The sequence below is a fragment of the Gadus morhua genome, chromosome 4 (assembly GCF_902167405.1).
Source record: "Gadus morhua chromosome 4, gadMor3.0, whole genome shotgun sequence".
Lineage (NCBI taxonomy): Eukaryota > Metazoa > Chordata > Actinopteri > Gadiformes > Gadidae > Gadus > Gadus morhua.
In genome coordinates, this window is record NC_044051.1 from 39,319,276 (window position 1) to 39,334,275 (window position 15,000).

The window sequence follows — 15,000 nt, forward strand, 5'->3', positions numbered from 1 at the left end:
GTGTGTGTGTGTGTGTGTGTGTGTGTGTGTGTGTGTGTGTGTGTGTGAGATTACTTGTGTGTCTTCGGTGTGATAGCAACAGGTGGCAGCACCTGATACTCGCGGTCGCAGCGCAGCAAGTTAGCCTCCACAGCGCCGCGAGTTAGCTTCCGTAGCATCAGGCGAGCCACCCGCCCCAACGGCGCACCTGCCTCTCGTTACCACCCCGCCGCACCCCCCCCCACCCCACGCCCGGTGCCTCCCTGAGGGTAACACGTGTCTGCAACTTTTTCTTTTGTGCTAAAAATACCGCACGCCCGCGCCTAGCTAGGCTCGCGCCGCGCACCGCACCACCGCCTGCTTTGGTGCCGCCGCCGCCGCCGCCGCCGCGAGCTGTTCTCGGTAATTACCTCGCTTCAATAACCGACGGTTTGATCCTGCGACCCGACCCGACCGCGGTCCCCCCTTCGGCGCCTTGGGTTTATTTGTAGCTTGGCGGGCGCAATGCATTGTGGGATATTGTTGTTGTTGCGTTTTTTTTTTTTTTGCTGCTCCAGGAATAGTTCTTGTGAAAAGGAAGACAGGAGCTTTTGATTTATTAATAACTTTGACCTTTTTTTGTATTTTGGGGAACAGGACAAAGGCCACGATTATCTAACGTGTGTTTGAAAGATTTATTAGATCTCTCCTCAAACACGTGCGCTGGTAAACCGCTTACGGCGTTGCTGTCTTTTACTCTCCCGGTACGCGTCGGCTAATTATAAATAAGGTCTCCGTATCCATGCCGATGGATACAGGCGGCAGGGCTTTGATCGGGGTCGATACACAACACCTCGTAAAACCACACTCAATGTACACACCGCGTACACAACACACACGCACGCCGACAAGAGCACACAGACGATCGCACGCGAGAACACACACACGCACCGGAGAGCACACGCAGACAAGAACACACACACACACACACACGCACACACACGAGAACAAACACACACACACGAGAACAAACACACACACACGAGAACACACACACACACGAGAACACACACACACACACGAGAACAAACACACACACGAGAACAAAAACACACGAGAAAACACAAACACGAGAACACACACACAAGAGAACGCACACGGGACCGCACACACACACACACACACACACAAACCCACAAAGACTCTCTGCTGATCCTCCATCGACGTGGAGGTTATTGATCCTCCATCGACGTGGGGGTTATTGATCCTCCATCGACGTGGAGGTTATTGATCCTCCATCGACGTGGGGGTTATTGATCCTCCATCGACGTGGGGGTTATTGATCCTCCATCGACGTGGGGGTTATTGATCCTCCATCGACGTGGAGGTTATTGATCCTCCATCGACGTGGGGGTTATTGATCCTCCATCGACGTGGGGGTTATTGATCCTCCATCGACGTGGGGGTTATTGATCCTCCATCGACGTGGGGGTTATTGATCCTCCATCGACGTGGGGGTTATTGATCCTCCATCGACGTGGAGGTTATTGATCCTCCATCGACGTGGGGGTTATTGATCCTCCATCGACGTGGGGGTTATTGATCCCGTCCCCTCGGTGGAAGCCTCTCGTTTCTCCATCCACAACAACAACAGCAGCAGCAGCAGCACCTGACCCGAGACCGCCCTAATCTATAGCCCCTCGCGGGCCCGCTCCACACCTCCCTGAAGGGCCCAGAGCCCGGGGTCAGGGGTCAGGGGTCAAGGTTCGAGGGGCCCTCCCTTGTGCTTGCTTCACACGAGCACAGTGTGTGTGTGTCGGCCGAGACATGTATGTGTGCACGTGTGTGTGTGTGTGTGTATGTGTTCGGGGGGGGGGGGGGGGGGGGGGGTTTAAACGGAGGAGGATTTATGGAGGGCCGGTGTGAGCGATGGCTTGGGGGGCCGCAGGGGGCCAGAGGGGGCCGGCTAGAAGGGTTAGTTGTTGATGAAGTCCCAGCGTTCGATGACCGGTAGTGTGGTGCTCAGCTGTCCGTGCCGAGGGGAATGTGTTGTTTTTAACGTGTGTGTGTGCGTGTGCATGTGTGCATGTGTGCGTGTTCGTTCTTGCTAAGAAAGGCTTTCACTGCAAAGCTCAGGCATGTCTCCCGTGACCACACAGGAGCTGGTCAAGGTTAGAAAGATTTATGGACTTTTGTTGACCGGCTCATCCCATCCAATTATGCCGCTGAAAGCCTTCCTGTAGGACCAGGCTTACATAAACGTCTCCGTTCAAACAAAACAGCCGTTCAGAACGCCTCGCAGAGGCAGGAACTTCATTTTGTACGGTGAACGAAACAAAGCTGTTGCTAAGGTCCTACCAACCTGTGGGGGGGGCCCTCCAGAATATAAGGTTCTGAAAGGGCCTTGTTTAGATCAGTGCTTCCTAACCTTGGCCTCGGGAGGGGGGGGGGGGGGGTTGATAGATTCCTCCCCAAGACCTTTCTCAGACCTACTCCAATGCTTAAAAATAGATAGATACACATTCAGGGGTTGAGCAATGAGTTAGACATATTTGTACACACGTATTACTGCACGAAGGCCTGGCCTGTAGGAAACAGTGGAAAGGAGAAAGTAAATAACACTGCTTTTCCTCAAAATGAGTTCAGTCAACAGAAATAATCCATGAAAAACATTACAATGGAAAACACGATTGAAGGCACAAAGCAACACGATGTTCAAAATAGCAAGGAGCCATGATACTTTATTTAATGAAAAACATTTGTTACGCATTAAGTTTAAATTGATTATTTTATTAAATGTTATTGTTAATGTATCTATTTCAAGAATACATCCTGCATTACCACCTGCAGTGCCCCCGATAAAATGCTGGATAAGGGTGGTAGCACTAATACTTCTGACACATAAGGTGTCACTATTTTCCGAAACACAACCTCAACCGGTTTAGTTGAGGGAAAAAAACCCCACATCTGAAGCTTTTATATCTTGCTTTAAAGCTCCCTAATACATTTTGAAACGTTAATATTTACCTCACGTGTGGAACGGGCCCCAATGTAAGTGAATGGCATCACAGTTTTGTTAGCTCGTAGCTTTGAAATATATAGCATCTTTTTTATCTTCCTTGATGTTTTTTTCTTACTTTCCCCCCACAGACATTTCCCTAAGAGTGTTGGATATGCAACATTTTACTTGCAATATAACTCACATGCCCACCATTTGTTTCTGTTAGTTTATCACAATTTTACTTGAAGTTGGCAAAATGGCTGCCGTCATGGTTAACTGTTTCTCTGTGACTTCATTGTGTTGGAAATACATTTTAAATCACCATAAAAGTCACATGCCCAGCATTAGCTTCTGCTTGTTCCTCATTTTAATGGGTATCTATTTTTGGGGAAGTTGACAAATGTCAACTTTTGATTTGCTTTTCTGCGCCTCTGTGTCTATAGACGTGCATGGCACAAACAGTTGGTGTTTTTCTGAACGACATAAAATGAAATGAAATGAAAGTATTTGATTACGTAGCTATTGCTCGGAGAAAAGAAAACATTCAACTGCTCTATCACTTTCTTGTTTTTTTCATTCATTTCCCACCTACCATACAAGTCTCTTGGCCCCAGAAGATTCCTTCAGGATTTAAGGGGCCGTTTTTATAACGCCAGCAGTGGTGCCCTCTGACCTCCCGTGCGGGGGGGGGGGGGGGGGGGTTATATCCAGCCACCGGCTCCAAATTCGATTGAGCTCTAAAATGGCTTTTATTGTCCTCGAAGGCCAAGGCGCAAAATTGTCTCGTTCCTTCACCGGGCATTTATGTGGCAATCTTTTTATGAGATTTCCCCCCAACTCAATGGCGTGTGTGTGTGTGTGTGTGTGTGTGTGTGTGTGTGTGTGTGTGTGTGTGTGTGTGTGTGTGTGTGTGTGTGTGTGTGTGTGTGTGTGTGTGTGTGTGTGTGTGTGTGTGTGTGTGTGTGTGTGTGTGTCAACAACAGCTGGTTGTATGGAGCGGGGGATGGGGTGGTGTTCAACTTTGTATTCGCAACTCTTTTCAAGACACAAAATCTCTTCAGAAACGATGGAAGATTCCAGAAATTGATCTAATCTTTATTGCCTTTTGAGATCCAGAAAAGTAAACATATTGTTGTTCTGACTGGTGATCATTCTGTCATTTTGTTTGATGTGGAAATAAATCTGTGCCATTGGATTTTGAAAACAAAATGCCATTGAATTCCAAGCACTGAAAATGTATGCATGGAAATAACGTATCTTGATTTTTTGCCTCTGAATTTAACAGAATTTAAATTTAAAATTTTTAAAAAATTCCAAATCAAATATTCAACGTTCAAATATTTCAATATTTTGTTCAAAATTCAACATGCCAAAGTCAGCTGCAAAATTCAATGTACGAAATTTAGCGTTAACACCGGGGGACCCACGGAAGAGCAATCGATCCAAGATGCTTGATCGCGGTCAACCAAGGAGAGCGAGAGGGTGTTGCACAGATTTCTGCGACCCACCGAAAAGTGTGACCCTAGGGGGCGCTGTTGCACATTTTCTGCAACATGCATGAGTTTGAAGCGTAGACAGGCATGAAGTCGTTCACGTGCGGAAACACGCACCAGCCTAAAACTTAACGTTTGTATCGTCATCGATCACTCGATTTGGGGGTATTCTTTTTGTGACACCGGGCTCAAAAAGTGTCTGGAGCAAAACGGCTGACATGCCTCTGTGGTGGCATAACAAAAGCGCAACAAGCATGCAGAGCAAACACTATTCCGCACCGAGTGACACGATACAGATATGAGGATGCAAATTAAAAGCAGGGTTGCTGTCGGGCGTTTCTTCCCGAGGCACGCCGTGCTTCCACTGGAACTACAGGCTGCTGTCGCTTCAGTTGCCCAATACCGTCGGCTCTTGCTCTCGTTCCACAGTGGCCAGCGGGCCTCAGATCGCCCCAGCACCACACAGAGAGAGAGAGAGAGAGAGAGAGAGAGAGAGAGAGAGAGAGAGAGAGAGAGAGAGAGAGAGAGAGAGAGAGAGAGAGAGAGAGAGAGAGAGAGAGAGAGAGAGAGAGAGAGAGAGAGAGAGAGAGAGAGAGAGAGAGAGAGAGAGAGAGAGAGAGAGAGATGTGTGTAAGTCCTGTTAAATGACCAGGCGCTCAAATTGCTGTTGTAGTTGCATTAACTACATCCAAGCTGAATCGTACTATTTTCTCTAAAGGCTTGGCCTCACTTGGCTTCCTCAAAAAAAATCCCCACGCCACTGACCAAACGTAGGCAAAGGGACCTCGGATCCCCCCCACGTTAATAATTGGTGCCCTAATTAATTGGGATCCTTAACCCACTACAATTACCCTTACGCTGAGTGTAAACCCAGCCCAGTCAATGCAATCACTCGCACACTTCACGTACAGGCATTAGTTAATCGTTTATTTCATGCTGCAGTAAAAAAAAAAAAAAACTCTGGATATTTAACATAAATAAAAGATAAGATCCACCCCCCCCCTCACCTTGATATTAAATGTGCTTAATAAATAAATTGTATTTTTTTTATTAGCATTTTACAGACACTATGGCGTTCAGTAAGGTCCAACACTGTTGCTTCTCTCCCCATAAAAAGCTACAGTCAGTGTTAAGGACGTTGATTTATCTTTGAGCATTTCCTATTGTAGGCTTCTTTGTAAAATGCTGTTCAGAATTAACTTTTGCATCAAGAAAGAAAGAACCAGCGGGTGACGCCCTTATTTCTCTCTCCGTGATTGACCGCGATCTAGCGTCTAGGATGGATTGCTCTTCCTTGGGGCCCCTTCATGTTAACACTGAATTTCATGCATTGAATTTTACAGGTGACTTATGCATGTTGAATTTGGGGACGTTGAAAATATTTAAGTTGAATTTTTTTAATGTTGAACATTTGATTTTGAATTTTTGTGAAAATGAGGTGAAATGAGTTATATTCAGAGGCAAAAAAATCCAGAGGCGTTATTTCAATGCATAAATATTCAGTGCCTAGGATTCAATGGCTTTTTATTTTTTGAAATCCGATGGCACGGATTTACTTCCATAGTTTGGCTGATGAAACTGCGACAGTTTTAGCCAATAAGTAACCGCCGTCATTGAAACCTGTGTTTCACCAGAGAAATTGAATGTATGGTTATTCACTGATACCCTTTCAACCTTCCTTGATTCTTTTTCTCTCTACTGTATTGAATAGTGTGCAATGTTGCTCATCCATTCGTTTTCTTTCTCTCTTTCTCGCTCTCTCACTATTACCCACTCGCATCCAGACACTCCTCTTCTGGTGAGGAGCAGCAGTGACTCAGCATTGGCTCCGCCTCTGGAAGTGATGGCCTCGCCCCCACATGAAGACCTCGGAGCACCTGACGCAGTAAGAGCTATTTTAATTTTTCGCAACATACAGCGCAAAGCACTTGAATTTAAAAGATTCATATTGAAATGATCTAGGTCACATAAAGTGACTATCCATACATAATATACAATTATATTATGAGGTGTTATATTATAAAGCTAATGTTCGAAGGATGTCAAAATGGCCGACGTTTCAGTTGGGTTTCATCCTCATGCACGCGGCGGCTAAAGACGAAAACCATCTTCAATTTCAAACGGTTCAACATTTGTACAATTTTACATCATTTATCAATCCACCCCGAGACTCGCTGTCATGGCGGAGAAATATGTGTTTAGACAACACGGAGCGAACCGCCTGACTGCTAACTCGTGAAATAGTCGACTTATAATGAACAGAGCTCCGGGGCTGGGGGAGGTTTTTTGGGTAGGAAGAAAAAAGGCAATTTGGAATGTAATGGATGGAAAGCACACTTCAGTAGCACAGTGTTCCCCCCGCGGTTCTGTGCTCCTGCTCCTCTGCTCAGACGAAGGAGCAGAGGAGGGGAGTCGGCGACGGCTTAGAGCAGGAGGAGCGGAGTCTGAGGAACACCGCGCGCGCACACACACACACACGCACACGCACGCGCACGCGCACGCACACGCACACACGCATACACACACACACAACAAAAGCATACACAGTCACAGACTTTAACGGACGGACGGACGGACAGACTTGAAAAGGCACACGCACACACATGCATACACACAGAAGTGAACCTACACATGCAAACACAGACTTGAACAGGCACACACACACACACTTGACCACACATACACGCACACACTTGACCACACACAAAGACTTGAGCACACACACTCACCAACACAGACTTGAACACACACACACACACACACACCCACACACACACACACACACACACACACAGACACACAGACTTGAACACACACACACACACACACAGACTTGAACACACACCAAAGGCAGTACTTCAAGAGGGTCAGCTTTTTAAGTGCCCCTTTTTTCTTCCCTTCAAAGGACAACTTTGTGCAATATCTGTTTTTGTGCTTTGTGTGTGTGTGTGTGCGTGTGTGTTTGGGGTAGATATGAGAGCTAAGTGTTTACAGGTTTTGTGAGGATCTGGAGACAGACTCTGTGCCTTGCAGTGATTCTGTCCTTTTACCGCCATATTGCCCGTTACCACGGCGATTGTCACCATGGTTCCAAGCTGTTGGAACCGAAAGGTTGTTCAAACAGGTAGTAATTGTAGAAATGATTACGATAATTAACTTTATTACTTTATTTATCAAACACAAGTTAATTAAGCAAGTCAGCTAGCACACGACAAATTGACATAAAGAAAAAAAAATCACTCAGGATACTGACCATGAAATAAAACGATGAAGACTAGTGAGTCATTAAATCGAGAAATGGAAGAAAAATTAATTTGAACGAAAGCAAGTTAAGTAGTTTTTCACTTGAAAAGAGGTTGTATGAAGACATATAAAGTACGCTCCAACACACTGTCGATAATGTGAAGTACTAAACTAACGTTTGAAAATGTCTCAACACTCAGCAGCCCAACAAAACGACAATGGATGCTAAGCTAGCATCAGAGGAAGAACCGTGTTTTGGTGCCGGGCATCGACACCAAGTCTGAGGTTCCGAGTTCGAACCCCAGTTACCTCAGTACACCCGGTGCTACCCTTGAGCAAGGGGGGCCCCTAAACCACGACCAGCTCATGAATGACCTGCGAGTACGAATCCAAGTTTCTCCCTGAAACTTGAGGGAGGAACTTGGATTCGACGTCGGCCATTTTGACATCCTTCGAACATTAGCATTAGTGATTTAATCGTTGGTATAACTACTGCTCCGCGGGACGGAGGGGTGTCTCAACGAGTGATTGATTACTTTCTCCAGATATGTAATCTGTAACTGACACTTGGTGAAATCTATAGGGCTGAGACTGCTCAGACTTAAGTGTGTGTGTGTGTGTCTGTGTGTGTGTGTGTGTGTGTTTCTGTCACGGCTCTTGGGCAGATTGAGTCCGGGTGGTTCCATTAATCAATAGACTATCACTTCATCTGCACTCACACACCTCCCATTCTCTCTCTCTACCTACCTACCTCTCGCACTTTCACTCTCTTCTCTCTTTTGCCCTCGCTCCCTCTTTCTCTTTATATCTCTCTCTTTGCGTCTCTCTCTCTGCCTCTCTCTCTCTCTCTCCCTTTACTCTCTGCCTCTCTCTCTATCTCTCAACTCTGTCTCCCTCTTTACTCTTTCTCTCTCTCTGCCTCTCTCTCTCTCTCTGCCTCTCTCCCTTTACTCTTTGCTTCTCTCTCGCTCATCTCTGTCTCCCTCTTTACTCTCTCTCTCTCTCGCTCTCTCTCTCTCTCTCTCTCTCTCTCTCTCTCTCTCTCTCGCTCTCTCTCTCTCTCTTATTGCCCTATTGCCACACACCGACACACACCCAGTAAGACATGCTGTGAGCTGTATTGCTGGGGGGAGGGTGGGTTCTTGAGCGAGGGGGGGGGGGGGGGGGGGGGGGTATTGAAAGGCAGATAAGGTGTAATTAAGGCCAATACACTGATAAATACACGCCACCCCTCCCGAAACCAACTCTCCCCCCCCCCCCCAATTGAGTTATCGTGACCGCTGTGACGACAAGGCAAGGTTGGGCCCGATCGCCCTCTCTCTCAATCCCTCCGTCCTTAACTTGTAATTCCATGTCTTTCTCCCATTCACGCCCATTCATGCATGCACGTGCACACACACACGGGAACCCTCTCATTTATCGTCTTACTTAGTCTTTCTCACATTTTTGGTCTCGCTCACCTCATTCCTTAAACAATCTTTATCTACATTATTTCTCTGTCTCACTCTTGCCCTCACTCAGTACTTCCTCTCACTCTTTCGCTGTCTCACTCTTTATCTTACTCACTATTTAACCAATAGTCTTTCCTCCTCTTTTTCTAACTCACTCAATCTTTCTCTCACTCTCTCACCAACTTTCTCTTACTCACTTTTTTCTCTTGCACATTCTTTCACTGGTTCGCTATTTGTCTTACACATTCCTGCCCAATCCCTCTCTAGCTCGCTCTTTCTCTCACTCTCTCACTCACCTTCTCTGATTCACTCTTTTTCTATCTCTTCCACTAACCCTTTCTCTAACTCAATCTTTCTCTTGGTGCAACGTATTTTTTTAACTTTACTTTATTGTTAAAAACATTCTCTCTCCCGCTAATTCAAAATCTACGTTGCCTATGTGTCATCATACGGACATTTATCTCAGACTTCCTTACAGTTGCTCGGCCTTTGTAAAATCAAAAGTTTGTGTGTGCATTGGCCGGGAATCGAACCCGGGCCTCCCGCGTGGCAGGCGAGAATTCTACCACTGAACCACCAATGCTTACATGCTCTAACAGGGCCCCTCAAAATACCGGTCTCTTGCTGTGGCTCCTCCTCTCTCTGTCTCTCTCTGTATCACTCTCCCGCTCTCTCTCGCTCTCTCTGTCTGTCTGTCTGTCTGTCTGTCGGTGTCCTTGTCTCTCTCTCTCTCTTTCTCTTTCTCTTTCTTTCACTTCGTCTCCCTCCATTACCTTTCAAACAATATTTTTCTAACATTAGTATTCCTAGTATGTCTAGTGTTATTCCCAATGTATCTTTTTCATGCTTTTCTCCTCTCTGGAGTGAGTCTTTGACCACATCTGTGTTCACTCCTCCTTACTCCCACGTGTGACGCGGTCGATATCAATTACCCATGATCCTCTTTCCTGCGTGCGTCAGGCTACCGACACTAGTGTGTGTTGACGTGTGTTTTTATGTTTGTGTGTGTGTGTGCTATTTGAGAAAGTGCACGTGAATAAATCACGGGTCCAAGAAGCCGGCCCGAGTGATTGATATGACTGACACACACACACACACACACACACACACACACACACACACACACACACACACACACACACACACACACACACACACACACACACACACACACACACACACACACCCCTCATCTGCTATCACCTCATCTGTCATGTTGTCCAAACACCTTGCTGACACACGCACCAAAAGAAACAGAAGCTGGCGCAGCACTATCACACAGGGCATAGCGCTAGCACACGGGACGCAGCGTTAGCACATGGGACATAGAGCTAGCACACAGGACGCAGCGTTAGCACATGGGACATAGAGCTAGCACACGGGACGCAGCGTTAGCACATGGGACATAGAGCTAGCACACGGGACGCAGCGTTAGCACATGGGACATAGAGCTAGCACACGGGACGCAGCGTTAGTATATGGGACATAGAGCTTGCACATGGGATAGGACACGGCGTTAGCATGCAGCGCTAGCACACTGGACGCAGTGATAGCACACGAGACTTCGAGCTAGCACGCAGGACAGGACACAGCGCTAGCATGCAACCCTAGCACGCGGGACGCAGCGCTAGCACGCAGCGTTAGCATGCAGCGCTGGCACACGGGACGCAGCACGCAGCGCTAGCACATGGGACCTAGCGATAGCATAGGGGACTCAGAGATAGCCCATTTCCTACTGAGGACCCTATTAACACATTTCACACACACACACACACACACACACACACACACACACACACACACACACACACACACACACACACACACACACACACACACACACACACACACACACACACACACTCTCCTCGTTCATTATGGGGACAAGCCAAGTCCTCAGTAGTACCAGGGCCCAAAGTGTGTGTCCTAAATTAGCTGGCGTTGTCCAAGCAGACAATACTAGTGTATGTCGTACTTTTATTGTGACGTTTCTTTTTTTTGTTAGCAATTCTAGCAACTACATTTCTTCATTTTTCATTGATATTTAATGAAAATCTAAATCTTAATCAATGAAATGATTCATGAAGTGTCGGAGGTGATTCAACCCTGAACGGCAGTAAAGTCACTAATTGAAAATATAATTAGTTATTATGACAGGCTACTGTTTTTCTTGGTTCTAAGTAAGTCAGAAATCTACAAACGGTAAACACTTCAAGCGCCATGGGGAGAGCTGATTGGCTGAGGCAGGCAGTGTTCCTAACAGGGGGAAGGCATCCATTGGCTGTTTCGTGTTTGTTGTTAAGATGAAGAGGAGAATGGATTAGAGTCAGTCTATGGTAATCTCTTTCCGTTGTGTGTGTGTTTGTCTTTGTGCACACATTCCATTCGTCTTAAGGTATCTGCTTATATTTTTTCGTTAATTGTTTGATGGCAGTGCTATTTTTAAACGGATGGATTAAAAGGAATACTGTGTTTGTTCTTAGTGTACAAGTGCAATTGATTGCACTTACGGTGCTATTATAAGCTAGGTTTGTTTGTTTGTGTGTGTGTGTGTGTGTGCTGGTGAGTTGTGTATTTGCTTTTGTTTATGTAGCAGTTTGTGCATCAGTTTGTGTGTGTTTATGTTTCAGTTTGTGCTTGTATCATTGTGTGAGTTGGTGTATGTGTGTGTGTGAGTACTGCTTGTTATTTCACTACTGGTGTGTGTGTGTGTGTGTGTGTGTGTGTGTGTGTGTGTGTGTGTGTGTGGACACTAGTCTCACTAATGGATCAGGTTGGCCTGGTTGGTGGGGGGGGGGCTTGATGCTCAGCAACAATAGAGCCACCAGCTCTCTCCCCCCCCTCCCCCATCCTCCTCCCCCCCCCCACCCTCACCCTCCTTCCCGCCCACCCATCCACTCAGCAGCGTTCTATTGTGCGATTATCTCCCACTGTCCTTATAAGTGGGTCACTGCAGACGCCATGATCCGATTGGTTTGTGTACATAGTCTCACGAAAAAAAAAAGAGGCGGTTCCTAATGTCAGCGCTAGTGTTGATGCTAACGCTAACGGGGCCGCGGAAGTTAACTTTAGCACTAGCTCGGCGTTAGCTTCAGTGTTAGCGTTGTGGTCGTTAATGCTGCTCATGCATTGAATGGCAAAGTGTGTGTGTGTGTGTGTGTGTGTGTGTGTGTGTGTGTGTGTGTGTGTGTGTGTGTGTGTGTGTGTGTGTGTGTGTGTGTGTGTGTGTGTGTGTGTGTGTGTGTGTGTGTGTGTGAGACAGAAGGTCCGGCGCTGGTTTCCCCAAGAGGCGGGGCCTATAAGGACTGGTTGATGAGGGGGGGGGGGGGGGGGGTGGAGCATTATTTTATCCATTAGTGTTGCAGTGACACAATGGAAGTGACAGGGCAGAAGAACTTAATTGCGTAGGACCATCTTGTCCGTCTTTTAATTTTGAGTCGCGTCCTCTCGCTCGTCCACTCGCTCTCCCCCCCTCTCTCTCTCTCTCTCTCTCTCTGTCTCCCTCTGTATCCCACGGTCTCCCTCTCCCTCTCCCTCTCCCTCTCTCCCTCTCTCTCTCCTTTTCTCCCATGTGTCCCTGCCACAGTTAGACTCTGGTCGGTCCAGACTCCCTCCTCTCCCCCGACTCCATCCCTCCACCATCTCTTTCTACTTCCTTTGTTGTTGTCGTTTATTGTTGTCGTTTGCTCAGCCCGGGGCTGTTGTGTTGTTGTCATCTTAGTTTCAAACGAACCCCCCCCCCCCCCCCCCCCCCCCTCCCTCCCTGGTACCACGGCAACGTAGAGCAAAGGAAGAAGCGGACAAGGAAAGGATGGATGGATAGAGCGCAAGAGACGGGTGAGACGAGCGGCCAATCTCGTTAGTGGATCTCTCTCTCTCCCTCTCTCTCTCTCTTGCCCCGACCCTCTCTCTCTCCAGCTCTCTCTCTCTCTCTCTCTCTCTCGCCCGCTCACACCGTCCCCTGCTCTGCGAGGTGATTGATGTTGGCGTTTGGAGATTCTTTTGCTAATTGGCCGCCAGTCCCACCGCGTGCGCAAGCTAACCGGCTAGCGCGCACCCGGGTTGTGTTGTGTTAGGTAATTGTGTGTGTGTGTGTGTGTGTGTGTGGTTAAAGATGCTAATGCTTGTTGACTGTTAGCAATGTAAGTGTGGAACCTATCGTCCCACAGCCGTCCTAACCGTGTGTGTGTGTGTGTGTGTGTGTGTGTGTGTGTGTGTGTGTGTGTGTGTGTGTGTGTGTGTGTGTGTGTGTGTGTGTGTGTGTGTGTGTGTGTGTGTGTGTGTGTGTGTGTGTGTGTGTGCAGGATGTCCACTCCGTGCTGAAGGGGGCTCTGGACCGGACCACACGACAGGACCAACCCACCGGCAAGATGCCCAAGGTCAACTTCAGGTGAGCCGGCTCCGCCCTTGGGTTCATGCCTTCATGTGTTCACTGTGTTTGTTTGATTATGGGTTCACTTTGTTCATGTGTTCACTGTGTTCATGGGATTATGGGTGCGCTGTGTTCATGTGTTCACCTGTCCATGTCATTATGGGTTCATGCGTTCACTGTGTACACTGTGTTCACTGTGCACTCAGTGTTCATGTGATTATGGGTTCATGCGTTCACTGTGCACACTGTGTTCACTGCGTTCACTGTGCCCACTGTTTTCACTGTGCACTCAGTGTTCATGTGATTATGGGTTCATGCGTTCACTGTGTACACTGTGTTCACTGTGCACACAGTGTTCACGTGATTATGGGTTTGCTGTGTTCATGTGTTCACTGTGTTCAGGTGTTTACGTCTTCGCTGTGTTGACGTGTTAAAGAGTTTCAGAAGTGGTAATTAATGTGTTTAGGTGTTTAACATGTGTACGTGTTCATGTATTAACATCTTGATGTGTTCATGTGTTAACATGTCCATGTGTTCACGTGGAAACAAGTTCATGTGTTCAAGTTTGACGTGTCTACATGTTAAGGTGTTCATGTGGGCACATTTTAACCGTTCATGTGTTCACTGTGTTTATCGGTGAACATGTTCACGTCTAACGCGTCCACGTGGGAATCCGCGCTTGATTTCAGGACTCTTAGGCTCCACATGCATGCGACTTACAGGGACAGGGTAGTGGCTCGTGCCAAAGGTCAAAGGTCGTGGGTTCAAATCCCCATGTCTACAGTCTAACCCCTAGGCACCCTAGAATACGATGCCCTCTAAACCCGGTCATTGTAACATCCATCCCTACTCACAGTCACCCTGGATCAAAGCGCCCGCAAAAATGGCTCAATACTAAACGATGTGTGTGCGTTACACACACACACACACACAAACATCGGCCTTGCTGACACTGATCAGTGCAATCTGGTGCTGGCTCGTGTGTGTGACCACATGAGTATGTGATGAATGCTGTTGTGCGAGTTTGTGTGTGATACGTGTGTGTGTATGTGTGTGGTGTGTATGTGTTTGACCACATGAGTTTGTGATGAATGTTGCTGTGTTTGATAAGTGTGTGTGTGTGTGTGTGTGACCACATGAGCATTTGATGAATGTCGAGTTTGTGATACGTGTGTGTGTGTGTGTGTGTGAGACCACATGAGTATGTGATTAAGTTGTTGTGTTTGTGTGTGACTGCATGAGTTTGTGGTGTGTGTGTGTGAGTTTGTGATACGTGTGTGTGTGTGTGTATGTATGTGTGCGTGTGTGAGACCACATGAGTATGTGATTAAGTTGTTGTGTTTGTGTGTGACTGCATGAGTTAGTGGTGTGTGTGTGTGAGTTTGTGCTACGTGTTTGTGTGTGAGATATGTGTGTGGATCTGGAATATGGATCCCAGTAGAGGGATTATCTCGATGTTCTTTGTTCTGCTACCAGCTAACT

At 47.1% G+C, this 15,000-nt stretch overlaps 1 protein-coding gene and 1 non-coding gene across 4 annotated transcripts in view; one reads left to right on the forward strand and one right to left on the reverse strand.

Annotated features, from left to right (window-relative positions):
* Positions 1-15,000, forward strand: part of pard3ba (par-3 family cell polarity regulator beta a) — an 88,674-nt gene that overhangs the window by 32,825 nt on the left and 40,849 nt on the right. The window contains exons 4-5 of one of the 3 annotated variants that reach the window (XM_030354786.1): positions 6,237-6,337; positions 13,451-13,536. In XM_030354786.1, coding sequence (XP_030210646.1) covers positions 6,237-6,337; positions 13,451-13,536 — 187 coding nt within the window. Of the gene's footprint in view, positions 1-6,236; positions 6,338-11,488; positions 11,542-12,915; positions 13,223-13,450; positions 13,537-15,000 lie in introns of those variants that run through there. The other 2 variants (XM_030354787.1, XM_030354788.1) reach the window with 2 other exon arrangements.
* On the reverse strand, positions 9,659-9,729 carry trnag-gcc (transfer RNA glycine (anticodon GCC)). The gene has a single exon. It is a non-coding gene; the product is annotated as a tRNA-Gly (tRNA).